Raw genomic sequence first — 26,418 nt, 5'->3', positions numbered from 1 at the left:
TCAGTGGTGTTTCAGCTGATCGAGAGAAGGAAAGTTCTTCATCCTCAGACGCTCGAGTTCTGCCCAGAGGAAAGCCAGATCCTCCGCCTGCTCTCTGGCCAAGTCCTCCAAGTTCTTCCTCTGAACGATTTCCCGGTAGCGCTCCTCTCTATGAGCTGCCTGATTTTCCTCTGAAGCTAAACGCCAAACAAGTCACATTAGCAGTCAGAAGAGGCTCTAAAGTCTCCCTTTGCATTGAGCTGAAATGATTGTGTTATTACCTGTTGTTTCGTAGATGTGCCTCCTCTCCGCCACAGACACCTGCAGGTCAGGCAACTGCTGATCGATAACTGCGCTCTTCTCGGCCATCATCGCTGCCTGCCTGTTATACTGTTTAATCTTGTTTTTGCGACGCTGCACACTCAGTAGGTGATTCTAAAAGTGGAACATGATATGTATATCAATTTAACAGGCAGGTATAGAAAGTACACAACACAGAGCTGAGCCGTACTTTTCTTTTACCTTTTCCTGGACAGCTATAACTTTCTCCAGGGTGGACATTTGCTTGGACACGCAACTGTCTCGATCTGTCTTGTTTAGATACTGGAAAGAAAAGGGAATAACTGACTTGAATAAAGTTACTGAAAAAAAAAGAGCAGCAACAGGAATTTTTTAATAATGTCTACTCTAGATATTTTGAAAACAGTCGTGGCAAAATGATTCATAAAGTGTTCAGACTCCCTCAGGATGGGTTTGTTTATATTCAAAGTGTTTTCCTCTTAAGGTTTCGGGGGCCTGAACAATGACAGGAAGCTGCATGCCACGCCAGAGCAGAGCTACCTGAACCTTTTGCCAGACAAAGCTGGCATTCAGGCCTGGAAACATGTTTGGTGTGTGCTATGGTTATCGACTCGTTGACAACAAAATGATGGATTACTCATTTGATCCTTATGTGTTTTATTTTCTTTGCCCAACCACTACCTCACTTATTTTTTTATAACACTAACTCATGAAACAACTTGTATTATGGTAGCTGTAGCTCAGTGGGTTGCGCGGATCATCCTTTAAACACAACGTTGGCAGTTTGATCCATGTCGAAGTGTCCTTGAGCGAGACACTAAACCCCAAGTTGCTCCCTGGATGCTTTACAGCAGCGCACTGCTCCTAAATTCTTAGGGTGGGTAAAATGCAGTGGTCAAATTTCAAGTATGTACCTGAATGTTTACGACGATTCTAATAAAGTTCATATGTATGAAGGGGTTAATGGATTGCAACCAGGAGCAAAATATCTTGTCAGCTTTTGTGGTCTGTTTTTGATCGTCAAACTGCCTGTTCACGCCTTAGATTGACATCTGCTGCCAAATGAAACAGAGAAGCTTTTTCTGTTTTTCAGATGTTAAAGCAAGAATAAAGAAAGCATTAGGTGTATAGTGTAGTATATTTAACCAGTCTCCACCTATTGGGTAACACTTTTAAAAGATGCAAAAAGAAGAAAAACTAAAAAAATAGGGCGGGGTGCTTGCGTGAATAGGGTGTGTGTCTGTGATAACAAAAGATCATCCATCTGTACTCGGGGATGGTAACAATTTTCTGCTCGCAAAAACATCTGATGCTGCCAAAACCGAAATACCTGCCTTGATATGAACGACTGAGGTTTGGCCAGAAGTGCAAACGGGGTTAAAGAGTCACCATAAATGCAGACACCTCATTGCCATTTCAAGCAGATGCTGAACATTTTGAAAACATTTTCGCATTATTCCTCAGAAAGTGTTATTTTGTGTTTATTTCCTTATTGGAGGCCAAGACAGTATTTGATTAAGAATAAAAGATAGCATAGAAAAGAAGAAAAAAAGAAGCAGTATTACAATATTTCAGTATCGTGATTACACTCACATCCTTTTGCTCCTCAGAGAGTCGTAACTTCTGGATGACCCCCGTCTTGTTGTTGAGGTCCTCTAACTGCATCGCCATCATCCTGTGCTCCCACTGCAGCTGGATGACGCCCTTACGGAAGTCTTTGCACTCCACCATGGTGACTATCTTCTGCTCTCCGATTGTCTGATCACATATACAATAAATCATTTGACAGACAGACATTTTCATATCTGATGTAGTTGACCACCACTTGTATTTAGTTAATTTTGGCACTTTTATCAAACAGAAAACAGTTAAGTATTGCATTTACATTGTAACTATGTACAAAGTGTAAATGCAATTATGACCCCTTGTGTATTTCTGTATATAGATCCATCATAAATACATCCTTGTTTTGCAATAAGAGTGTCTGGTGGTACAGGTTTACCCTGATGGTTCCGTTGAGGTTCTCCACCACACTCCTGTGGACAAGCACAGAGTCAGTGTAGTCAGCAGTCAGGTCCGTGGTAAACACCTCCACCTGGTCCTGTTTGAGAAGGACCTGGACCATGATGTCCACCAGGAAACGGTTCTTCTCCTTATGCAGACTAGAAGGGAGCAACACAACAAAAAAAAACACTCATCATTCTTCCATAGAGAAATAGAACAAATCATATTTACTTTTTAAACCACCTTTTAGTATTGTTACAGGTTACAGAGAATGAAACCAATTTTCAATTTAAGACTTCTATCACTTCTATCAGGTCGTCCCTAATGAATAAAAAAGTTGAATGAAATCAAAAACAACTGCTTATAATCAGGAGTGACAGCACCACAGTCATAACCTTTCAAGTCCTTCAGAGAGATTTTTAATTTCCTGTTGAGCGGCCTTGTCCTCAGCTCTCCTTTTCTGAAGGAACGCCTGCATCTCAGCAAGAGTCAAAGCTTTCACTTTTACCTGCAAAGGACATGTCAAACACAGAGAATAAATATGATGTTGATAAGATGAATTCATAAGTGAAATTCAAAAGAAGTGCGTAAACAGACTGTAAAATGTTATACTGATTGCATATTTGTAGTATGAAAAGCCTCTGTAAGCAATGTTCGTCTGTATTTCCAATCTTAACCTGTCCATGTCCTCATGTTACCTTTTGCTCACTCTCTGCTTTTGCCCTGCGGACAAGACAAAACCTCTCCCAGATCAACGGGCTCAAGCCTTTTGGTATATTCTCCGGAGCATCCAGCTCCTCCACGGCCTTCAGCATTTTCTCGAGCGCATCGGGAGCCAGAGAGCCGCACAGACGCTGCTCTTTAAACGGGTTGGAGGTGGGGTCGGTCTGGGTCCTCATCTTTTGAGCCCTGGGGGCATAAAAAACAGTGTGCAGCAACTAATCAGTTAGTTTTCCCAACTTATAATGTATCAAGGTATCAAGGTACGTATTACAAACCTGGGTCTACGCTTGAATAATTTATATAGTTCATCAACCACTTGGCGTGGTACATCAAAGAAATCCTTCCTGAATTCTTTGTCGAGAACCTTGGGAGATATGGATGGATATTATATTATAAAGCATCACTTAACAGTCATCATGATTTCAGTATTTTACAGCGGTGGAAGATGTACTCATATACTTTACTTAAGTAAAAGTAGAGTCTAAAAATACTCCATTACAAGTAAAAGTCTTGAATTCAAAATGTTACTTAAGTAAAAGTACATAAGTATTATCAGCAAAATGTACTTAAAGTAACAAAAATAGAGAATGGCTCCATTCACAGTGTTATAGTGTCATAGAATATTATATTACACATACATGAAAGAGCATTTTATTGTTGTAGTTCCTCAATGTGGAGACAACAGTAGATACTTTGTGTACCACTGGGTAGATTTGAAGTATAGTACTGGATCATATCATAAGAATATAATGTGTTTTTTTTTATGCAAAAAGTGTCTAATAAATGTGGTGGAGTAAAAAGTACAATATTTCTCTCTGAAATGTAGTGGAGTAGAAGTATAAAGTAGCAGAAAATGTATGTCAAAATTGAGTATATGTGCTTAGTTACATTCCACCACTGGTATTTTACCAGCTAACTTACTTTGTCCTCAGCTACAATGCTGTCATAGGCCTCGTGAAACAATTCTACTTCTTCTTCACGTCTCTTCACCTCCTCCCCAATTTCATTCTGTCAGAGAAATGCAGGTCAATAAAACGAGAGCAGTGTTTACGGGGAAATAGTGACTGGCAGTCTTGAAATGAGCATGCCGCACAGGTTAGCTCTTGCAGAACACGCCTGAGTGATGGGAAAATAACAAACTAGAATTTGGAAAAACATCCCTATCATTCACTCAGGTGGCTCACAAATAACAGAAACTGAAGCTGCTGGTCATAAATTCCTTCAGCGTTACCGTGCTATAAGTCTTCTGACCTTGTATGTCAGCGTTTTTTCAAGTTTGAGCTTGAGCTCCAGCTCTCGATTTCGCATCTCGTCTTCTACGAGGACTGAATAACTGAGAAAGGTAATCTTGAGCTCTTCCTGTGAAATACATCAAAACAACATTAAACAGGTTTTTTTTTTTTTTTTTAAAAGGTATCGCATGCTCAAGATATCATATCTCATAATTATCTCAAGGAGGATAACCACAATGAGAACAGAGGGCCCTTCATCCCGTGTGAGAAAAATGAGATGAAGGAAACAAAAGGAAGTTATGTGATGCAGATTGACTTCATGTGTCCGTGTTATGAATCCATGTGTCACATACATTTACTGCGTGTGTATGTGTGTGTGTGTGTTGGCTCACCTGACAAATAGCCATTTCACATTTAATTTTCTTCTCAAACAGCTTCATCAAAGTTTCATCAAACTTTTTAGTCGCATCCCTGGTGGCTGCCTGCAGTTTTTTCATTTCAGTTTCCATTAACTGCAATTGCAGAGTTCACAGATGATTTACATTGATCACAGCTCAGATGTTAATCATAAATTTTCTGATCATAGCAAAACACAATTGTGAATGTTTCCACTGTAATACCTTTTTGTATTTCTCCTTCTCCTCACTCAGGTCTTTGGTTTTCTTTTCATACTCTTTGAAGACTTTTTTCTCCTCCTCGCTCCATTGAATTTCAGGTTTGGTCAAAACAAACTCAGGCGGAGGTATTTCCTGTGGAGTCAGTTCAATAGAAACTATGTGCACTTCATACTGACACAGCCTAGGACATTTTTGAAGTAAAAATTAAAAAAACCTAAGACATCATTTGCCCAAAGGGAGAGAATTAATGCTTTCATGTGTGAGTATTAAGTATTTGATTTTGGCTGCAGTGAAATGTTGTGTTTTGTCTATGTCATAAGAAATGACTGCAGGAGGTGAGGAATGGTTTTCTTCTACTCTTCCTCTTTATCTCCAAGACATTAAAATATATTTTTTTGTTGTTTAAACTCATTGCATACTCTTTGATTTAATTACATGATAAATTAACATCTAATAATGAAATCAAAATACCAAACCTACAGTTACATACGGGTTGCAACTAAAGATTAGTTTCATAGATTAATTGTTTATTCTATAAAATATCAGAAAAATGCAAAAAAAAGAAAAAGCCCATTATAGTTTCCAACAGCCCAAGGAGAGGAAATGTGTGGTTTTATTTCACCAAAAGTTATTCAGTTTACTGTCATATATGACAAAGAAAATCATCAATTCTTCCCATTTGAGAAGCTGAAACCAGAGAATGTTTTGACATTCTTGCTTTAAAAATTACTAAAACAATTAATCAATAATCAAAATAGTTGCAGATTTTCTGTCAATTGACTGACTACTCAAGAGAAAAAAAAACATGCCAACCATTTGAATATTATTTTATATAAAATAATTAGGGCTGTCAAAGTGAATACGATAATAAAGCATTAACGCAAATTTGTTTTAATGCCACTAATGTCTTTAATGAATTAAAGCAACTTGCGATTTTTTGGTTGTCGTGGATTCAGTTTTAAATCTAGAGTGAAGATACTGGCATCATATGAAACTAGAAAACCTTAAGAATCCAGTGGTACCAACCATGTCATACTAAAAACTGGTTAGGCCATTTTCAAAGGGGTCCCTTGACCTCTGAACTCCAGATATGTGAATGAAAATGGGTTCTATGGTCACCCACGAGTCTCCCCTTTACAGACATGCCCACTTCATGATAATCACATGCAGTTTGGGGCAAGTCATAGTCAAGTCAGCACACTGACACACTGAGGTTTGGGCTTGAGTTTGCCATGTTATGATTTGAGCATATATTCTTTTATATACTAAATGCACTACCTGTGAGGGTTTCTGGACAATATTTGTCATTGTTTTGTGTTGTTAATTGATTTCCAATAATAAATATATATATACACATTTGCGTAAAGCAGCATATTTGCCCACTCTCATGTTAATAAGAGTATTTAATACTTTACAAATCTCCCTTTAAGGTACATTTTGAACAGATAAAAAATGTGTGATTAATCGCGATGAACTATTTTAATTGATTGACAGCTCTAGAAATAATATATCTGGGATCAATATATTACATTATTAGTGCTTAAACAAAATTTTATATTTTGACCCACCATTTTCAAGAGGTCCTCTTTTTTCACTTCAAGCACTCCATCCATCATGCCACCAAGAGCCCTGTCTCTGACATTATCACCCTGCAATAGAAAAATCAGAACAGAACCACTTTTATTTATGACTTTCTGTATAATACTGTACATCACATAGACATAAGTTATTAATATATTCAATTTCTTTTTGGTAAAGGACTGCTTTTTTATTTACTCTTACTGTAAAGCACTTTTCGTATATGGAAGTATTTAGAGAATTTGTAAATAGCGACAAACAAGAGTTGCAAAACAAAAACACATTAATTATGGCAGCATACTTTGGCAGCCAGACGTTTTTGCTCTTCCACATTCTTCCTCTCCTCTTCTATTTTCTGTTCTGGGGTGAGGTACTTTTCTGCTTTTATCTAAAGTGGGACAAAGGCACATATCGCTCGGGTAAAGTGTTAAAAAAGCATCTCATATGATGATGACCACATACTATTTCACATTTCAGTTAAAAAACAAACAAAGTAGCTTAACATGTAATCTTTGTTTGTTGAACTTTACGTGAACTTTGGGAAGTGTTTAGATGTCAGTAACCTCAGAGTCGTCCACAGTGAACAGCGTCTCTGGCTGCTCGCTGGTGGTCAGGCTGGGCTCCCACAGCTCCTCCCTCATGTCCAGCTCCAGCATGAGCTCCCTGATGTGTCTGTTCCTGTCCCTCACACGGCTTAGCTCCTGCACCTTCTGCTTGTGCACGGCCTCAAGTTCAGCGTTGAAAGCAGTCTTGATGCGATGCATCACATCCTGCATTCGAAAAAAATAGTATTTATGATCATGACGACAATAACTTTGTATGGCTGAGTCAGCCAGTTCTTATAAATCACTTATTTTGATGTGCTCTATATTTCCCTTTCTATATTCTATTCATTTCTGTGTGTGTTTTAGAAAAGTATTGTATGATATAAAGGCATTATTATGACACGTTTGCTTTTTTGGAACAGGCTCCCACCTGTAGCAGAATTATCTGGTTGATCTTCTGTTCTGTGGTTTGCAGGCTGAACTGATCGTAGATGTAAGGATTCGAACATCCCAACTGAGCGGAGAAACTTCCCCTCAGAGCAGCACTCTCTGCCTCGTGGCCTTCCTCTCCCTGCTCTTCCTCCTTCGCACTTGTTGTGTTCTTTAGGCTGCTCTGCTGCAGTTAAAGGTGGGGGAGAAATATTTTGAATGAGAGGGCTGAAATACATGTTGAGGATTGAATCTGTGGCCATAAGATTATAAACTTTACCCCAAGACTATTTAAGTGAAGGGAGCTATCCCAACAACTATCTTTTGGCCACAGTCATAAATCTAGATAAGTTTCAACACTGGTGGACTGGCACATATTCAAGCATTTAAAAAAGTTAAAAGAGTGAAAGGTCAGACGTAGGACTGTAATTCAAAGCATCAAATTATTTTCCAGCTGAGAACCTGTTTTGACTTGAATGGTTTTCCAAAGAGTGAAATCTACATACTGAGGAGGCTGCATTATCGCAGCTTTTAGAAACTGTTCGCATGCTGCCGTTCTGTTACACATTATAAACAGTAAACATGTCATCTAATCCAGTGTAACTCATCGCATGTGCTTCTCATTACAGTGTGAACTTGAATCTAAACCACAGATTTCTCAGTGAACCAGTTTAGCTTACGGTGCAAGCAGCCATTTCAAGCTTCCTCATATTCTGAACCCTGCAAAGGTCCTCCACCTCTTTCTCTGTTCGATCTTTCAGAGGGTAGTTCTTCACTTCATGTTCAGAGTGAAAAGCCTGTGGTAGAAAGCCAGAAGTCATTTAGATTTCTTAGTACAGATTATAACATACTGTTATAATTAACTGTTTGTTCCTAAGCCATCTTACCTTGATGGCCTTGCCTCTGACCTTCATAGAATCCCAGCATTCTCTCTTTATGACATCGCGGAGGTAACATTTTGCCAAAATCTCCCATTCGATTTCACTTCTCACCTACAATGTAACTGTGTTAAGAATCACTACCATCATGACCTCAAAGCAAAATTGAAGATTCCTTGGGTTCACGTTTGGGTGTGTGTGCATTACCAGAGTCACTTCCTGCTCCACCATGGCATCCAGTCTCTTCTGATCCTCCACATCCAGGTTGAACTCCCATAGTTCCAGACGCTCGTCATCTGGGACGTTCTCATTTTCGCGAATCATCTGCTGGATCTGACGTGTACAGGAAGGACGGTTTAGTCTTCATTTTGTTTGTTAGACAAACTTTTCGTGAACATTTTAACACCCCTCTGCGAATTGTTTTGTAGTTGTGCACCTACCTTTAATATAAGTAGCTCAGCTAGGCTGTTAAAAACATTTCTACAAAAGTAGTGTTGAGCTGATATGTATTTTTCATGATGGACTTCAAACATATTGTATCTTTTATATGCTAGAAAACAATAAAACTGTAAAATAACCCTCTGAGACCCGCGGGATTGCGGGCGATCCTGACCGACTTTGCTGTCTTTCAGAGGGTGTAGCAGGTGTGAGGTGGCAGCGGGAAGGAAAGTTGGGCTAAATTTTGACAAGGAAAAACTGGAATGGCCATTTTCAGAGGGGTTCCTTGACCTCTGACCTCAAGACATGTGAATTAAAATGGGTTCTATGGGTACCCACGAGTCTCCCCTTTACAGACATGCCCACTTTATGATAATCACATGCAGTTTGGGGCAAAAACAATGCCGTGTTTTGCATGCAGTATATATTTGTTATTTTTGCCTATTCTAAAATTTCTGCATACTGGGGTCCCTAAACAGTGTTGAATAACTTGAATAGAGTATGACTGTAAAGCTGAGACTCTTGCGTATCCAATGAGCCCAATTGTATTCATGTGTGATGATGTTAGTCCCATAGTAGCCATTTCATTGTAGTGAGACCATTTTTTTATAAATGTGACCTCACTGTATAAAATGTCAGCTGTGGTGACCTATAGAATAATCACAGCCTCATGAAACTTTACAGCCACAAACTACAGACCTAGGGCATTCAGAGGATGGATGGCTTTCCGAGCTATATTGATAATAAGGGGGTTTCTGAGCAGTTTCCAGAACAGAAGTGCTCGCCACCTAATCGGCAAAAAATTTAATTCTTGCAGAAATCTCCAAATGTCAAAAGGTTTTGAAACCAAATCACAGCATGGCTTTTCCTATAGTGTTACTCAAGGTTTTGGTGTCTTAATGTGGTATGTTGGAGGGATTATTGATAATTTTGATCAATTCCCGAGTGGTAAAAAATGGTTAAATTTAGCACCAAATCTGTGTAACAAATGGTATCAACCCACAAATTGCTGCAACTTCTGAGACATAAGTGAGCATGCAAATGGCCATCATATACTTCTATCAGAATGTTCTAAGCCCTTATACACTCTCACAATTTATTTTAAATAATTAATTAATTAATTGATTCATGTTTATTTCTGATTTATGACCAGAACAACTTGACACACTGAGCTGCATCTCAAATTAATCTTTAGGCTTTCAGATGATGTACACCACTTCTATGTGTCCCCCCCCCCCTGCACCCCCGTAAAAAAGACAAAAACAGGTCTATTGTGGGTCTCAGAGGGTTAAAGGGGTAAAACGTTTAAAATAGACCAAATGTATTTTTTTTTACCAGAATTCCACATACAGATTTTATCAGTGGTGGAATGTAACTAAGTGCATTTACTCAAGTACTGTACTTGAGTACAAATTCGAGGTACTTTAATTGAGTTTTGAGAATTTCCATTTTCTGATACTTTATACTTCTACTCCACTACATCTCAGGGGGAAATGTTGTACTCTTTACTCCTCTACATTTGTCTGACAGCTTTAGTTACTTTGCAGATTACAATACTTCATACCATTCCTGTCTAGTGAGTTTTTAAATGCAGGACTTGTAGTTAAGTATTTTCACAGTGTTGTATTAGTACTTTTACTTCAGTAAAGGATCTGAATACATCTTCCACCATTCGTTTTTATCCTAAAAGCATTTACCAAACATGTTTAATGATACAGTATTTGTGTTTACGTGCACTGTGGGATGTTGTTTTATGTTTGTCATGGCATGTCATTGTTTCCTGCTCAAGAGTTTAGGAGTATCTTCTTAGGTGAGGACTGAAATAAACAAATACAGTATGTAATAAAACTCCCTTACCTGGCCACGTAACTCTTTCATGGTTCTCTTCAGGTTTTGCTTTGTCTCAGAATATTGCTCATTGTCGTTTTTAATAACCTGTTCAAGATATACAGATTGAAAACAAGTGGGATATGTATTAAATCAGTTAGTATTAACACGCATACACTTATGTCAACTTGACAAGAATCCCAACACATTCCCACCTCCCTACGGTAAGTAAAACTAAATGACTTGCAAACAAACTGCGTGTTAATTATGATAAATTTTATAGGGGGAAAAATATGAATTGTATGCTCTCTAACACTTCATCATGCAACATGATGCAGCTTGATTCAAACAGTCCTCACAGAACCCATGACTCAGATTAGAAAGCATGTTGTAGCATAAAAACCCACAATTCAAAGACGGCCACACCTTCAGTATCAATTTATTGTTATCTGAAAGCTTTGTCAGGTGACATAGTACTGAACATTTGTTTACAAAAGCTTATCTGCTTTATAGCTCTGTACCACTTGCTAATTGTCTGACTCCTAGCACTATAATACTTGACGATAAATCAAGCACAGAGAAACTGTGTGCCAAAAGCAACACAGATAGGAGACAACGTTGCAATGGGCACTTTCGAAATCCTCCACCTGCAATGTTGCAGAGATATGGGAGAAGTATCTAAACATAGTTAACATTATCCACATCTGACGCCACCACCGCAAATATGAAGGCATGTTAAGTCACTAACCGCCTCTTGCCTGCCTTCCAGCCATGTCCTGTGTGAAAGTGGTGCAGACAGCAGGGTGTTATAACTCTCATCCTGCTCTGTTACATCCAAAGCGTCGGCTCCACCGCTGACCTACAGAGTGTTAACACATAGACAAATAATGCACAGATGTAGATAAATAAAAGCATTTGCTTTGACACATTGCTAAACTGTTAACCTAATTAAGTAATATACGAGGCCTTTGCATAAGCAATAAATAACAATTTAATATCTATCAAATTGTGTAATATTCATACCAGACTGATACCACAGTGCTTTAATTAAGACCACAAAGCTGCTTATTGCTGAAACAGCTCAGAAACAAATAATTCACATTTATCATTATATTCTTCAAATTTACTGGGATGCCTCACACTTTTTTTCACCTACAACATCAACATAATCTGCTTTCCAGTATAGCTGGACAATAATATCATTATTCTAAATCTGTTCAATCTATTTTACAGAGGCATTGATTCAATTTCATGATTATTTTGGAGGTTGTAGTTTGTGGTGCTGTTGAATTGTGTTGCGTTATATTGAGACGTGTTTCTAGTATTTTTCCCACCAAATTTTAAAAACACCATTCATCCACCCAGTCACTACACTGTTATGTAGTAGCCTACTAATTTACTGCTAAAACAGAATAGAATATCATTTACCTCACTTTCCTTTATTTTTTCAGTGTCAGCAGAAGACCATTGGCCCCAATCAGGCAAGTCATTGAGGAGAGGATTCTCAGTATTGAATATGTTCTTCAAGAAACCATCCATAGACTGACTGTACTGAGTAGCTTTCTTCACCTTACCAAAACCTTTAATTCTGTATGGAGCCATGGAAAACACAAGATATACACACAATAAGAGAGCAGATATATGATTTGTTATGGAGGTCTAATGATGGCTGGTGGATCCATAAATTCAAATAAATATATAAATAATGTTTCATAATAATAATTTATATGATCTTTCAAAAACAGGTCATGCGGTCTTTAAATGGAAATAAAGTGATTTGTAGAGTTTCCTTTTGCCTTACCATAAAACCCTTTCACATTAAGTAGCCATTTTATATTTGTAATATAACTATGTAATAAGAGTACAATAACCTGAACTAACCTGGCTGACAATTCTCCATATATATTCTCCATATATATTAATTCCTAATTCATTGGCACCAATCATGTCACACTGGCTTGTCGCAAAGGAGGCTTAATAAGGGTTTCTGGACAATATATGTGATAGTTTGGTGTTGGTAATTGATTTCCAATCATAAATATATACATACATTTGCATAAAGCAAGCATTGCCCACTCCCACGTTGATAACATTATTAAATACTTGACAAATCTCCCTTTAATGTACATTTTGAACAGATAAAAAATGTGCATTAATCGCAATTAAATATTTTAACTGATTGACAGGCATACATAAAAACATATATATATACATATATATATATATATATATACATATATATATATATATATATATATATATTCTCCATATTCTCTATATTTATTACCGTCAACAAATCCAACGAAAAGACCAAAGTAACAGTGCAATTAGTTTGTCACTCTATAATTTGCAACTTCCCAACCCCGTCTGTGGCCCTCAGCACCAGTCCATTTGTTCCTACTGAAGACGTCCATCTTTAAATACTTTTGAAAATCGTTTCATTAAAAAAAGAAAGGGTTTTAAAGTTATTTCATAAAATTATGGGAGCACAGTAATTTTTTGGCAAATGTTACTCAACCGGGAGTAAATAGTGTATTTTCAGCTGTGAATTCGGTGCGCTAGTGAGTATTTATGGCAGAAGGAGCGTGTATATGGGCTCGACTCATAATAAACCACAGTGCCTGTGTTGGTCATAATGAAGAAACATGTCACCCATGTGTAATGCTGACTCATGATTTAACTGTTTTTAATAGTTGGGACAAAATTTTCTATCTCTATGGCACAGAGGAAAACGCTATACAGTATAAAGCTTTGGCTACACAGACAACATATGCACTTGTCACTTCATTGTTGTTGTTGTTGTTTTCTTTTCATGGGATTTGTTGACATAAAGAAAAATACAGAATATCACTAACCAGACCCATCTTTTAAATTCCCATATTGGCAACAATTTAAGCAGCCAAGTGCTAAGGAAAAAGAAGAAAATATTTTTAAACTTCAAAACAAAAGCGTGCAGGAGCAAGCAGAGGAGACAGACGTGGAATGTGATCTGATTCAGTGGGGAGACTGTGCTGTGAAATTTGTTTTTCCTGCAGATTAAGATCATGTTTCCCTTCGACCCACCACTTCAGTTGGATTTATTTACCATTGTCCCTCAAGGCCAACTGTAAGAGGAAAAATGCTGTTTAAAGTGCACTATATCAAGCTGCGTAAGAATGGCATCACTACTGCGAGCAACAGCTCCCTCTACTGTTCACAGCTGCAAGCATGACAGACAGCTTACTCTTTCACCTGAGATCAGTGCACACAAGAGAGCCATCTTTTAAGCCAGCAGTGAGGAGTGTCTGGCCGTCTGCAGAGAAGGACACGCTCCGAACTCCACCCAGACGGCATGAATGACATTGCAGTTCAATGTACCGCTCCTGTGGGTGCAGCAACGACATCGTAATACACACCGTAGACAATGAAAACATGATTCAAACCCTTACCAAAAAGAAGTTTACTCAAGTGTGCTATTAGTACACTTCTTCTAAACTTAAAATAAGATAGTATACTTTAAGTTTACTTTTTATGTACTTATCAGCGATGTATTTAACAAAAGTATACTTGAATCATACTGACAAGTATACAGAAAAGTATATTTGGCTTATAGACCTACTTGTATTTAATCTTTGATTGAGATATACTTAAGAAAAGTATAATTAAGTATTCTTGCCTTATAGGCCTACAAAAAGGTAAACTTGGCTTCTAGTTGTGCTTAATTTTTGATAGAGTAGCCTATTATCGTGTGTGTGAGTTTGTAAACAAATGTTTTGATATGAATTTATTTCAATTCATCAAGAATTTTCTAAATTGTATTATCCGAGTAGGCATGTGAGTACAACACACATTATTTATTTTTTTAGTACTATAAGTTAAAGCATACTTTCATGAACTAAAAAGCAGAGATGCTCACAAGTCATTTTTTGCAAGTCCAAGTCAAGTCTCAAGTCCTTGAGCTGGAGTCCAAGTCAAGTCTCAAGTAACTGTGTGTGTGACTTAAGTGCGACTCAAGTCCAAGTCGCAGACTCGAGTCCCAATCTCTGCTAAAATGTGGGCTACAAGTATATACAAGTATACTTGCAGGATAATAACTATTAAATTAGTAGTTTACTGAGAGTATACTTTAAAGTGTACTTTCATAAACTTTTAAGTGGGCTACAAGTATAAAACTAGTAAACTATCAGTATACTTTATAGTATAATTGCAGTAAAAAATAAAACTTAGGTGTAAACTAGTCGTGTACTCAAGGTTTACTATTCTTTACTTAAAGTATACTTAAAAGTATACTTTTATAAACTAAAAAGTGGGCCAATTTAGTCCCAATAAGTATTAAACGCTTACAAGTATACTAAAAGTGCATTGATATTAATATACTTACTACATAAGGTATACTTGGGAAATATATACTCGAACTTTACTTAAGTATACTTCATAAAATAAACTTGAAGTATACCACTTTTTCGTAAGGGAGCCTTTACAAGAAATGAATAAAACAAAATAACATGAGCTCCTACCATGGAAGCAGTTTCTCGGATGCGTAGGAGGCCATCTCGGCCCACAGAAGCCAGCCATAACTGGTGAGGAGCCAGAGCGGCAGAGGCAGGACCCAGGGGGTGACCACTCACTTCCTGTTCTGGTTTGAGCTGGACCACCTGTTGACCGGAGAGACCGTCCGTGTCCTGGGAGCAGGATGATGCGTTAATCACTGTCGCTGTTCCTACATTATCTTTCAATATAAGTTACAATAATAGTTTTCTATAATTGTATCAGATGAAGACAGAGAATATGGATCATAATAATCTGTCACGTTAGGCAGCGGTAAACCTTGGGAAGTTGAAATCGCTGAATAGTTTTCTTCTTGTGGCAGTAAGCAAAGACCTCGTTGACTCCCAGAACACAGGATTTAAGTGGATGAGGCACTTCGTATCTGGACACTCCGAGGATGTGAGTAGTCAGACAACCATAGCAGTCCACGCAATCTGGACCTGCAGGTCAGTAGAGGCACATCATCCATGTATTAAAACAGAAATAACTGGAAACAGTCAAGCTCCCTTTTTGTGTTTAGTTGAAACAATGCCTGTCCACAGTGACAGCTACTACAGAGAGCCTGCTAATCCTGCATCTACACAACAACAACAATAGTTCTTCAGTAGTTGGTCTTGACACAGAAGTGCTCTATCAGCTTAAGCATGCATACAAAATACACCACATGTAGATAGGCTCTATAAACTTTATATTTTAATATTTGTTATCTTCATTGATTATTACCAGTCATTGCCATTGGTGATTTTAACTATCATGTAGATACTTACTGGTCTCTCTGTGTACAGGTCTACTGGTTTACCTCTTTACCTGTCTTTCTGTGTACAGGTCTACAGGTTTACCTCTCTACTGGTCTCTCTGTGTGTACAGGTCTACTGGTTTACCTCTTTACCTGTCTCTCTGTGAACAGGTCTACTGGTTTACCTCTGTACCTGTCTTTCTGTGTACAGGTCTACTGGTTTACCTCTTTACTGGTCTCTCTGTGTACAGGTCTACTGGTTGACCTCTTTACCTGTCTTTCTGTGTACAGGTCTACAGGTTTACCTCTCTACTGGTCTCTCTCTGGGTACAGATCTACTGGTTTACTTCTTTACCTGTCTTTCTGTGTACAGGTCTACTGGTTTACTTCTTTACCTGTCTCTCTGTGTACAGGTCTACTGGTTTACCTCTTTACCTGTCTCTCTGTGTACAGGTCTACTGGTTTACCTCTTTACCTGTCTTTCTGTGTACAGGTCTACTGGTTTACCTTTTTACTGGTCTCTCTGTGAACAGGTCTACTGGTTGACCTCTTTACTGGTCTCTCTGTGAACAGGTCTACTGGTTTACCTCTGTACCTGTCTTTCTGTGTACAGGTCTACTGGTTTACCTTTTTACTGGTCTCTCTGTGTACAGGTCTACTGGTTGACCTCTTTACTGGTCTCTCTGTGTACAGGTCTACTGGTTGACCTCTTTACCTGTCTTTCTGTGTACAGGTCTACTGGTTTACCTCTTTACTGGTCTCTCTGTGTACAGGTCTACTGGTTTACCTCTTTACCTGTCTCTCTCTGTGTACAGGTCTACTGGTTTACCTCTTTACTGGTCTCTCTGAACAGGTCTACTGGTTGACCTCTTTAGATAGCATTTTAAAACACAGTACAGGCACGTTTTTTTAGTTCTTTAACTCATGTTACCTGTGTGTGGCACAACTCTCATCTGCCGCCACACCCTAGAATTAATGTTTGCACTTTCCCTTAGAGCCCAGTCTGTCTAATGCTCTAATTTGTTCAACATAGTTTTGCAGGCCGCAATAACAATGGGTCTATTTTTGTAAACTGCTCAGTTGTTTTCTCTCGTGACAACATTTCTAAACAATTGGATAAAAATCCAGTCGAGTACTATTATTAATCGGTTATGTTATTGTCTCGCCTGCAGCAGATGACTCATCAACTGTCGGTTGCAAAGTATATTATTATCTTTTGTTCAATGTTCCAACATCACTCCTCCCATGTCTGCGGCGCACCTCCCTAGCCTCTCTCTTTTTTGAAGGTCAATATCACCACATAAGCTTATGAATAATGGGCCTCATGCAAGAAGCGATATACAAACAAATGTTCTCTTATTTTTGTTCGTATCCATGATTTGTTCCTTTTTTGTAAGTACCCATTGATTTCTGGGATTCACCATGTTTTCTTATTTTTGCTCTTCTCTTAGATTAGAGAACATTTTTACTAGTGGTCGAGAGTACTCTTACCCAGATAAGCAAAAAAAAAAACATTGCTTTCACAGTCCACAAATTGATTGTCCAACGCAAGGAAACAAAAGTTTGAAGGCTGAGTAACATAAAATAATGCATTAATATCATATAATCAAATTCAGAATAAAAAAAAAGATAATTAGAGAATAAATAGTGAATGAATCTATGCCATCAGCGCTGTACCTGCAAGGTCTTTCGCAGGCAGAGAGAGCACTGTGAGCTCCTGTCCGGTGCAGAGTGCAAGAACTTTCACCTGCTCACAGTCCCTGATGCACTGAGTGGAAAGCGACAAAATGGGTCCGGGAACAACTTGAAAAGAAAATCAAATGACAAAAGGATGCAGGTGAGCTTAATCTCGCTCCATCTTTCAATATTTAAACATAAAATCACCAAATATATATTTCTTTTCAAGTTAAATTGTCACAGCAATATGACAATGGCTGCATCCGAAATCTCATACTATGCATTACATATCCAATATGTGTACTTTTGTTCAACATACATTTGTGTGAATAAACAGTAGTATGTATCTTTTTTGGACGCACTGAACAGTGGTCACTTCCTGAGAGCCTCCTTGCCGGTTGGAGACATGTAACCATGGTAACCCGTGCCAACCTCATGTGACCAAAACAACGATTTGTGAGAACCATGAAATCTTCATGAAGTGAAATCTTATACTTACACTTAAATTGAAGCGTTATTGATGTTACAGAGCTTTCCGTCAACGTCTGTTATGAACGTTGTCACTACCACATTGCATTTTGGGATATTTATGCCGCCGTAGTGTGCAATTTGTATACTGTTGGTTTCATACTAAGGTTTCGGATATACTAAAATATTTCACATACTGTTCAAGCGTAAATAGCATGTTAGTATGGAATTTCGGATGAAATCATTTTCTATATAGCTATATATAATTTCAAATATAAAATGACCTTTGCATTGATATGTACAGTGTTTTGGTATATACAGGGCAGCAGTAACATGTCTAATGAATAAATAAAGAGTATCTACCTGTGTATCCTATGACTGAAAACCTCTTTGATGGCTTTGCATCTAGTACATAGATGTGTGAATCTGAGGCACCGGTGAGAAGATAGTGCCCCTCTTGATCAAAACTGTAAAGGCACAAACACAGACATACAGAATATGAACACAACAAGAAAGCCTGTAAGCATTTCATGTGACATTTTATTTTGCCTTCTTTACCAGAAGCGGAACAACAGTTGTCCTCTCAGGGTTTCATGGGTACAGACAACTCATGCCTCTACTTCGTCAATGAATGATGAAACACTTTGTTACAAGTGCAAACTGAAACTCTGTGGCATCACAGGGATGCAGGATACTCACACTAGGTGATCCACAGAGGTGTGGTAGAGATGAACCTGGTGAACCAAGCGAGGTTGCTCATTCCTGTTCAGGTCAATGAAGAGGACACTCCCTGAAGCCGTTCCAACTGCTGCGTATTGCGCAATAGGACAGCATGCCAGACTTGTCACCTGAACAGATACAGACTCTCACTTTTAAGTTTATTTCTCTTCTGATCGTTGTACTTACTACTTAATTCATTTAAACTAAGTCATTTTCACATGCTTACAGAACAAGTGTATTAAAGGTCTTATTGATAAAATTTTTATGGAGACGAATATTTTTTTTAAAATAATACATCCACAGAGCTTTTAGAAAGGTGCCGAATAAAATTTAAAAATTTTTTAAAAATTGACGAGTCCAAAATTAATTTTTGTTCATCTCTGTGGAAGATATTTAACGTTTGATTCACACTTATAACAATGCTTGTGAGCCAATAGTATAACAACGTTGTTATCACGACTCTCTGGGTCAACAGCGATCAAGTTTGGAAAAAACTGGTTTGACAGTAAGTGCCTGGCAACCACTTGTTGTGAAGTGAATGCAATGGAACGGGGGAGGGAGAATGCGACATCTAGTGGTTGCATGTTAGCAATGTTATCAATAGCACCTTTAATGTTCGCATGTTGTGAATCTGACCTCCACTTGAAGAGACAGGGAACCAAGGCAAATGCCATCAGCGGACCACAGCTGCAGTTCTCCAGAATCCCTCACTGACTGCAACCAGCAAAAACACAAACACCACCACCCAATTAAGAGACATTGACGTAAATCACACATGCCATCAGGAGACACTGTAATTGTCGAACAAACCAAACGTTTTACCACACAAATGTTTTTGTCAATGTGTGACAAAGCTGCTGCCACAAAGTTGCCGCTGAGAACATCCAAGACCTTCACAATCTTGTCTGACTGGGTTGGGTTCAACACGTAGATTTGCCCCTGAAGAACAAGAAGCCCGTTATGTTCTCAGCTTTTATTTTCAATATATCTTTTCTCTCATCAGTAACATGTTATTATTTGATGGAATAGCAGGTGGCCTCTGTGTCCTCCTGTGCTCCTAATGTCATTCGCAATATTTCACAGACCGGGGGAAAACCACCAATCAGAGCCGAACAGCAGCTGTCAATCACTGCTCGTGAACTCCGATCAAACTGTCAAACTAGGCAGCACTGATCAAATATGAATCAAGATTCTGTTTCTGTAATGCTCTATTTCTTGCCTCAAATGTTTTCAGAAACATCTTGTAGTGTACTGTTTAGCTGTAAAATGAGAAAGTGTGCTCCGGCCGGTGGGCGTTGCTTGATTTTGTCTTGACTTATTTCAACATGGCAGCCGGGTCACAAGCTTTCTCATTTTACAGCTAAACAGTACACTACAAGATGTTTCTGAAAACATTTGAGACGAGAAATAGGCATTACAGTAACAGAATCTCGATTCATATTTGATCAGCGCTGCCTAGTTTGACCGTTTGATCGGAGTTCGCGAGTGATTGACAGCTGTTTTAGAGACTCCTCAGCTCCAGCTCGGCTTTGATTGGTTGTTTAGGTTCGGGTGCGGAAGAAACTTGCAAATGCCATTAGAAGCACTACAAGGAGGCAGGGGAACATGATTTTTTTCAAAGAGTATCTGTCTCATGCCTTACTATCAGGATATAGTGGCAGTTTTATAAAAATAACTTTTTATCGTATTTGCTCAAAGTGACAGACTGCAGCTTTAGGTACTTACTGTATTAGACGATAAAAGTAATGTTTCATAGTCAGGGGAGTACATCACAGTTGTGACAGGTCCTTCGAATTGCCACGTTTGTGTGATGTCGATCCGAGCCGCTTTGATTTGCAGACAGTGCACCACACTCTCCTGTAAAACATAAACATTAAAGTGCTTTTAAATTGGAGTAATTGAGAATTCCCGATGCCTGAAATTGCATATCAGATCACCAATTGGCAAAAAAATTCAAGAATTATATTTCATTAAATTTTGAATATGTCATACGAAGTGAGCCAAGCGGATGTTAATGGGTGTGTGGGCTTGTACCTTTCCTACAGCGATCAAACCATTCTTGTTAAGGGTTAAACCTTGAAAGTGGCTATGTCTGAGTTCAGGGATGGCATCAGCAGCTGAACAAAAGTGAAACACAGATCAGATGTAAAATGTCTTTCCTATTGCCAAATAAAATTAGGCAATACTCCCGGCGACTCTACCTCTTCCCAGTGTGTGTGTTTGTTTACTTGTGGGGTTGTAGAGGACTGAGACAGAGAGGCTCTCTGGGTCAACAAGGAGCAGAAAGCCTTCCGCACTGCCCACAAAAAGCTCTGATGTGGCTGTCCAGCAGATAGCAGCAGGAGTTAGTCTGGCTTTGGTGCAGAGTTTAGTCTGTGTAAACACATGTGGAATTGGGTAACAGTTTACATTTCGTCTTTGTTTGTGTGCCTGAAAACAAAATAGTTTTTCCAACAAACAGATCTACAAATCACAGCTGTATCCCTAAAAAATATTAATTAGTGAAAGTGCATTTGTTTTGTCGTATTAGTGTGCGGGACAATACCACAATGCTTTCTGCCTTGTCTCCCTTGAGCCCTGAGATGGCTGTTGGAGGCATCTCAAGACCAAAATAGGGCAGTTTGTTGCTGAAAGTATGAGAGGTGGGCACCAATCTCTCAACAAAGGAGCCATCAGTTGCAGGAAGCTCTATCACACTGCAATGCAACAAATATGACGCACACATACATATATCAGTCTCCACTGCACTTGCTGCTTATCGGACATAAAAGGTATAAATGCAGGTAATATAGTTTAATTTATCAGTTAAATCACAAGCAATACGTGTACAGCCAGGTCTGCTTTACCTTGGTTTCAGGACATGAAAGCTGGCACTCTTCTCAATATTCCAGACAGTGAGGGATGTAGTGCCCAAAGCACAGAGCTGGAGCCAATTCAGAGGGTTGAACACCAAAGAAATGACATCCTGCCCAGCTTGTGGTTGTGTACAAATTGGCTCAGCGTTTTCCCAGTTCCTGCATCACACAGCCATGATTACAGTAAGAGAGCTGCTCAGCCTAAATAAACACAACTGACAATATGAAGTACACATTAAAACGTAGTGTGCTGCTTTCAACGGTTTACCACACTGTTATGGTGTAGTCTGGCAGAGAGGAACAACAGCCCAAATAAGGACCACCGTCACTTAATGTCAGAGATGTGTAGTCCAGTTGTGCTGCTCCTACAAAAAGAATCAGTGGAAACTATTTAGGATTTGTCTGAGAGAAAATACATGTAGGAGGAATGCATACACAGCCACAGACAGACTCAGGATATCCTTTGTCTCCCGAGCCATCAAACTGTACAACACCTCTCTAGGGAATGGGGGGACAAAGGAGGATAATAATGCACACAGTGCACTTTCATAGACTAAGCTACTGGAGTTACCCTGCACTATACTCATTTTTAACAGTTTTCTTCATCTCCTTGTATTTTTATATCTGGTATATTTTTTTGTACTTTGTACTTTGCACTACTAACTTTTTTACTGCCTTTTTACTAACATGTTTTTGCACTATGGAACTGTGATGCTGGAAACTTGAATTTCCCTCGGTATCAATAAAGTTACTATCCATCTATCTATCTACCTACCTATCTATCCTATCCATCTATCTATCCATCCATCTATCTATCTATCCATCCACCTATCTATCCTATCCATCTATCCCATCCATCTATCTATCTATCCATCCATCTATCTATCCTATCCATCTATCTACCTACCTATCTATCCTATCCATCTATCTATCCATCCATCCATCTATCCATCCATCCATCTATCTATCTATCTATCTATCCACCTATATATCCTATCCATCTATCCCATCCATCTATCTATCCTATCCATCTATCTATCTATCTATCTATCTATCTACCTACCTATCTATCCTATCCATCTATCTATCCATCCATCTACAGGCTCACCTTCCTCAACACCTGCTGATCAACTTCTATAGGGCAACCATTGAGAGCCTCCTGACCTACTGCTGCACTGTGTGGTTTGCTAGCTGCACAGTGGAGAACAGGAGGGACCTGCAGCGGGTGGTGAGGATGGCGGAAAAAGTGATTGGGACCACATTACCCCCCCTCAGTGACCTATACACTGGTCGGCTCTGTAAGAAAGCCAGCTGTATCTCCAAAGACCCCACCCACCCTGGACATGTACTGTTTGCTCCCCTTCCCTCCGGAAGGAGATACAGGACAATTAAAACATACACCAACAGACTACGAAACAGCTTTTACCCACAGGCTGTCAAGTGTGTAGAACCCCCCCCCCCCCAAAGGCTGAGGACACTAGCTGCTGAACCATAATTTGCACTTTATTATGATGATCCACTTATTTATTGTTCTACTTGTGACTGAATGTTTTAATGTTTGTTTTTCACTGCAAAGAGCTGCTAAACTGTTTTTCGTTGTTTTCAATGACAATGACAATAAAGTATCTATCTATCTATCTATCTATCCATCCATCTATCTATCTATCTATCCACCTATCTATCCTATCCATCTATCCCATCCATCTATCTATCTATCCATCTATCTACCTACCTATCTATCCTATCCATCTATCTATCTATCTATCTATCTATCTACCTACCTATCTATCCTATCCATCTATCTATCTACAAACAAACACCAATAACTCAATGCCTCTTGGAAGAAAATGACAGTAAAATCCTAGATAAAAAACAACAACCTACCAGTTGGAATATTATGCAAACTTGAAAATATCTCACCTTTTAGTTCATTCTTCATCTGAAACTCAGGGAAAATGTACACAAATATAGATGGGGATAGCTTTTCCTCTGAGAAAGCAAAACTTCCATTGTTGCCATTGGCTGTCAATGCACCAATACCTCTGCCTGGGCTCAGCAGCACACTTTGCTCTTTTGTCTCCAGGTTGAGGAAACAGACGTGACTCCCATTTGTGTAACATACTGTTTTATTGTCGACAAACTCGACACTGTTGTTTGTGAAACCTCGTATCCACCTGGAAGGGAGTAAAACAAGCCAAATGTTAGCTATATAACCACATGTGTTAGCATACGTCACACATCCCCCAGTGACCCGTATGTTGGTGCTAAATATGAGCTAGTTTAACTGCTATATGGACAACTGTGATATTGTACTGAAGTAAAAACAGATATATTTGTAGCACATACACATACCTGACTTCTAAACGTCCAATGCCATCCATTTTTAGGATAAGAATAAAGTTACACACAATAAAGTTAAACTTCTTTTAACCAACCCAGCCGACACATGAAAGGGCGAGTCGCTGCGTATCCATGGCAACCTGCCTGGCAACCAGTAAACACCTAGGAAACCAAGCTGTCATGCTATTGGCTGATACTTTATCTGACACGCCCATACCGGAAGTAGGGTAAACAAGTGCTGTACAGTTTATCCATCACCCTATTAAACACCATCCTTTTAGCCATCATTCTTTTACTTCTATCTATCTACCTATTTATATTTATTTTACTTATTCTTTTTAATCTTGCCTTAATTTGATTTGCACCCTGACTGACAGCCAGCCACCCTCCAACCCCTCTCAAGTACACACACACTGTACACAGTCACATGATATTGATCTTAATTTAAGATAAGATAAGATTGAACTTTATTAATCCCGAAGGAAATTCTTGTGCCAGAGATTGCTCAAAAATACAACAAAATTACAACAAATTCAAGTGTATAAAATACAAGTGTATAAAATTAAAAAAAGTACTATTTCTAGCACCAGTGCCTAATAGAATAACAATTAAGCAAGATACATTTAGTAAAATGAGTAAATAAGATAAGATAAGTAAAATAAAAAAGGCCAATCTTGCCCAGTTATGTTGGCTTTTTTAAAGTTTTCTTTCTTTCTTTATTTATTTGTTTATTTATTTGATTTTTTTTTTTTTTGATTTTTTTATTTATTTTCTCTCCATTCGGTTTTATCCATATTTCATTTTATTTTATTTTGTTATGAGGAAAAGGAGAAAAAAAGGAAATATATATATATATATTTCCTTTTTTTTTCGCCAATAAAGTGTAATACATGTTAATCAGCATGTTTATCCTTATGTCCTTCTTGGTGGCTCTCTTATTTATTTGGTTAGTAAGGGCGACGGGCTTTCCCTGCTCCAATGTGTCTAAGTGTGTGTGTGTGTACGAGAGAGAGAGCAGGAAGAGAGTGAAAACTGACAAATCTTGTCAGTTTTCTTTCTTCATATATATATATGTATATATATATGAAGAAAGAAAAAAAAAGAAAAATGAAAGAAAAAAACTCCTCAGCTGGCCGGGCATGGTTCCATGCTGCCCCAACTGGGCTCCTCCTCCATCTCCTCTCTGACCCGGCTGTCAAAGTCGCCATGCAGAGTGCGGAGAAGCACAAAGCCTTCTACAAGAGCTACGTCGAGGGGAAACCCGACTACGACTACGGCCTGTAGAAAAGAAGTGATCAAAACCTTAAACCGTCCCATTTATTACTCATTATATTTTGGTCATGGTTATTCTGGGGTCATGTCTGTTTTTCTAACTTTGATGCAATAGGAAATAGCAAATACCATGATGAGCTAACATTGAAGGGATACAGTGGCAAAGTATTTTTTTAATTGGATTTTTAAGACTTATTTTGTTATTGAGGGAAAATATATTAACCATAATGGGAATGAGGTACAGTGAAGTAAATATGACTTAAGGTGTTTCCAAAGGTGCAGCACTTTTTCTAATAAAAGCTAAAGATGTAATTACTCTGGCCTGAATCTGAATTTTCTGTCTTTTATTTAGTTGTGACTTTATTCTCATAATATTATGACTTTATTCTCGTAAAGTTATGACTTTTTTCTCGTAATATTAAGACTTTATTCTTGAAATCTCAGATGTTTTTTCCCCTCAATGTGGCCCCAATACTCTGTAGTACATTTGCACTTGGGCCCTCACTCCATTAGACTTATATACTATAGCCTATACTTAGACTATAAACTGTGTTACCTTCATCACAATGCTCAAATGTTTTGCGGCTCCAGACAGATTATTATTATTTTTTTGCCTAAAATGGCTCTTTAGAAAGTAAAGGTTGCTGACCCCTGCCCTATACTGTATATGAGCTAGGATAACTGCTATGGACCATGGACAACAGTGATATTGTACTGAAGTAAAAATAGATAGATGTATTTGTACCTGTCTTCTTAGTTCCTATGTCATCCATTTTAGGATACGAATAAAATTACAAATAGTAACTAGAAAAGCAATTTTTGAAGAAATTGTGGTGTGAATGCTGGTTGCTGAAGAGCTGAATTACGCTGTAATGCTGGCTTAAATGTTGTGAGAAGAAGATGAAGTAGTAGGAATAGTTGTTTAAAATTGGGAATGGGTTGAATTTGTATGAATTTCATTGAAAAGTTGAATAATACCAGTAATTTTTCAAAGATGTGGAATATTTTAAGTTTTTTTAATAGCTGACGCTAAACTGCCTTGCTGGCTTTAATCTGTATGAAGAAGGAGAAGAAGTAGGAATAGTTGGAAAAGTGGGAATGGGTTGAATTTGTATGAATTTCATTGAAAAGTTGAATAATACCAGCATTCACACCAAATATAAAACTTATTTTCACCAGCACAACCTACACACGAAAGGGGCGAGTCGTTGCGTATCCATGACAACCTGCTTGGCAACCAGAAAACTCCCAGGAAACCAACCTCTCATGCTAT

At 38.4% G+C, this 26,418-nt stretch overlaps 1 protein-coding gene across 2 annotated transcripts; it reads right to left on the bottom strand.

The window, feature by feature from the left end:
* Positions 1–24,039, bottom strand: cfap43 (cilia and flagella associated protein 43). 2 transcript variants are annotated; one of them, XM_074646063.1, is made up of 38 exons: positions 23,886–24,039; positions 23,454–23,707; positions 21,802–21,898; positions 21,525–21,692; positions 21,224–21,374; positions 20,907–21,051; positions 20,713–20,795; positions 20,404–20,535; positions 19,501–19,617; positions 19,315–19,392; positions 18,658–18,806; positions 18,322–18,425; positions 17,491–17,616; positions 15,357–15,517; positions 15,047–15,211; positions 13,782–13,912; positions 11,979–12,138; positions 11,299–11,409; positions 10,581–10,658; positions 8,493–8,618; positions 8,295–8,399; positions 8,088–8,204; positions 7,409–7,594; positions 6,997–7,203; positions 6,735–6,821; positions 6,424–6,504; positions 4,859–4,987; positions 4,631–4,750; positions 4,258–4,365; positions 3,928–4,014; positions 3,282–3,370; positions 2,982–3,192; positions 2,679–2,791; positions 2,282–2,441; positions 1,873–2,037; positions 502–582; positions 261–414; positions 1–176 (listed from the first exon to the last, which is right to left on the bottom strand). In XM_074646063.1, exons 1-38 carry the CDS (start codon positions 23,912–23,914, stop codon positions 1–3), a joined length of 4,941 nt encoding a protein of 1,646 aa, XP_074502164.1. In that variant the 5' UTR covers positions 23,915–24,039. The 2 variants fall into 2 exon arrangements, with proteins under 2 accessions (XP_074502164.1, XP_074502165.1); XM_074646064.1 differs by having other exon boundaries at positions 7,409–7,591.
* Between the last annotated feature and the right edge of the window lie 2,379 nt (positions 24,040–26,418).

This window comes from Sebastes fasciatus, chromosome 9, assembly GCF_043250625.1.
Source record: "Sebastes fasciatus isolate fSebFas1 chromosome 9, fSebFas1.pri, whole genome shotgun sequence".
In the NCBI taxonomy this organism is placed as follows: domain Eukaryota; kingdom Metazoa; phylum Chordata; class Actinopteri; order Perciformes; family Sebastidae; genus Sebastes; species Sebastes fasciatus.
Note: the sequence above shows the minus strand (reverse complement) of the source record. Positions and strands in the feature narration are given on the sequence as shown.

What these genes read in the sequence shown, in the direction of transcription:
- cfap43 (XM_074646063.1), bottom strand. Translation starts at nt 23,914, where the DNA reads ATGGATGGCATTGGACGTTTAGAAGTCAG. An exon ending in TTCAGTCATAGGATACACAG is followed by an intron (nt 17,617 to 18,321) that starts GTAGATACTCTT and finishes TTTCTTTTCAAG; the next exon opens with TTGTTCCCGGACCCATTTTG. An exon ending in GCACATCTACGAAACAACAG is followed by an intron (nt 177 to 260) that starts GTAATAACACAA and finishes TTTGGCGTTTAG; the next exon opens with CTTCAGAGGAAAATCAGGCA.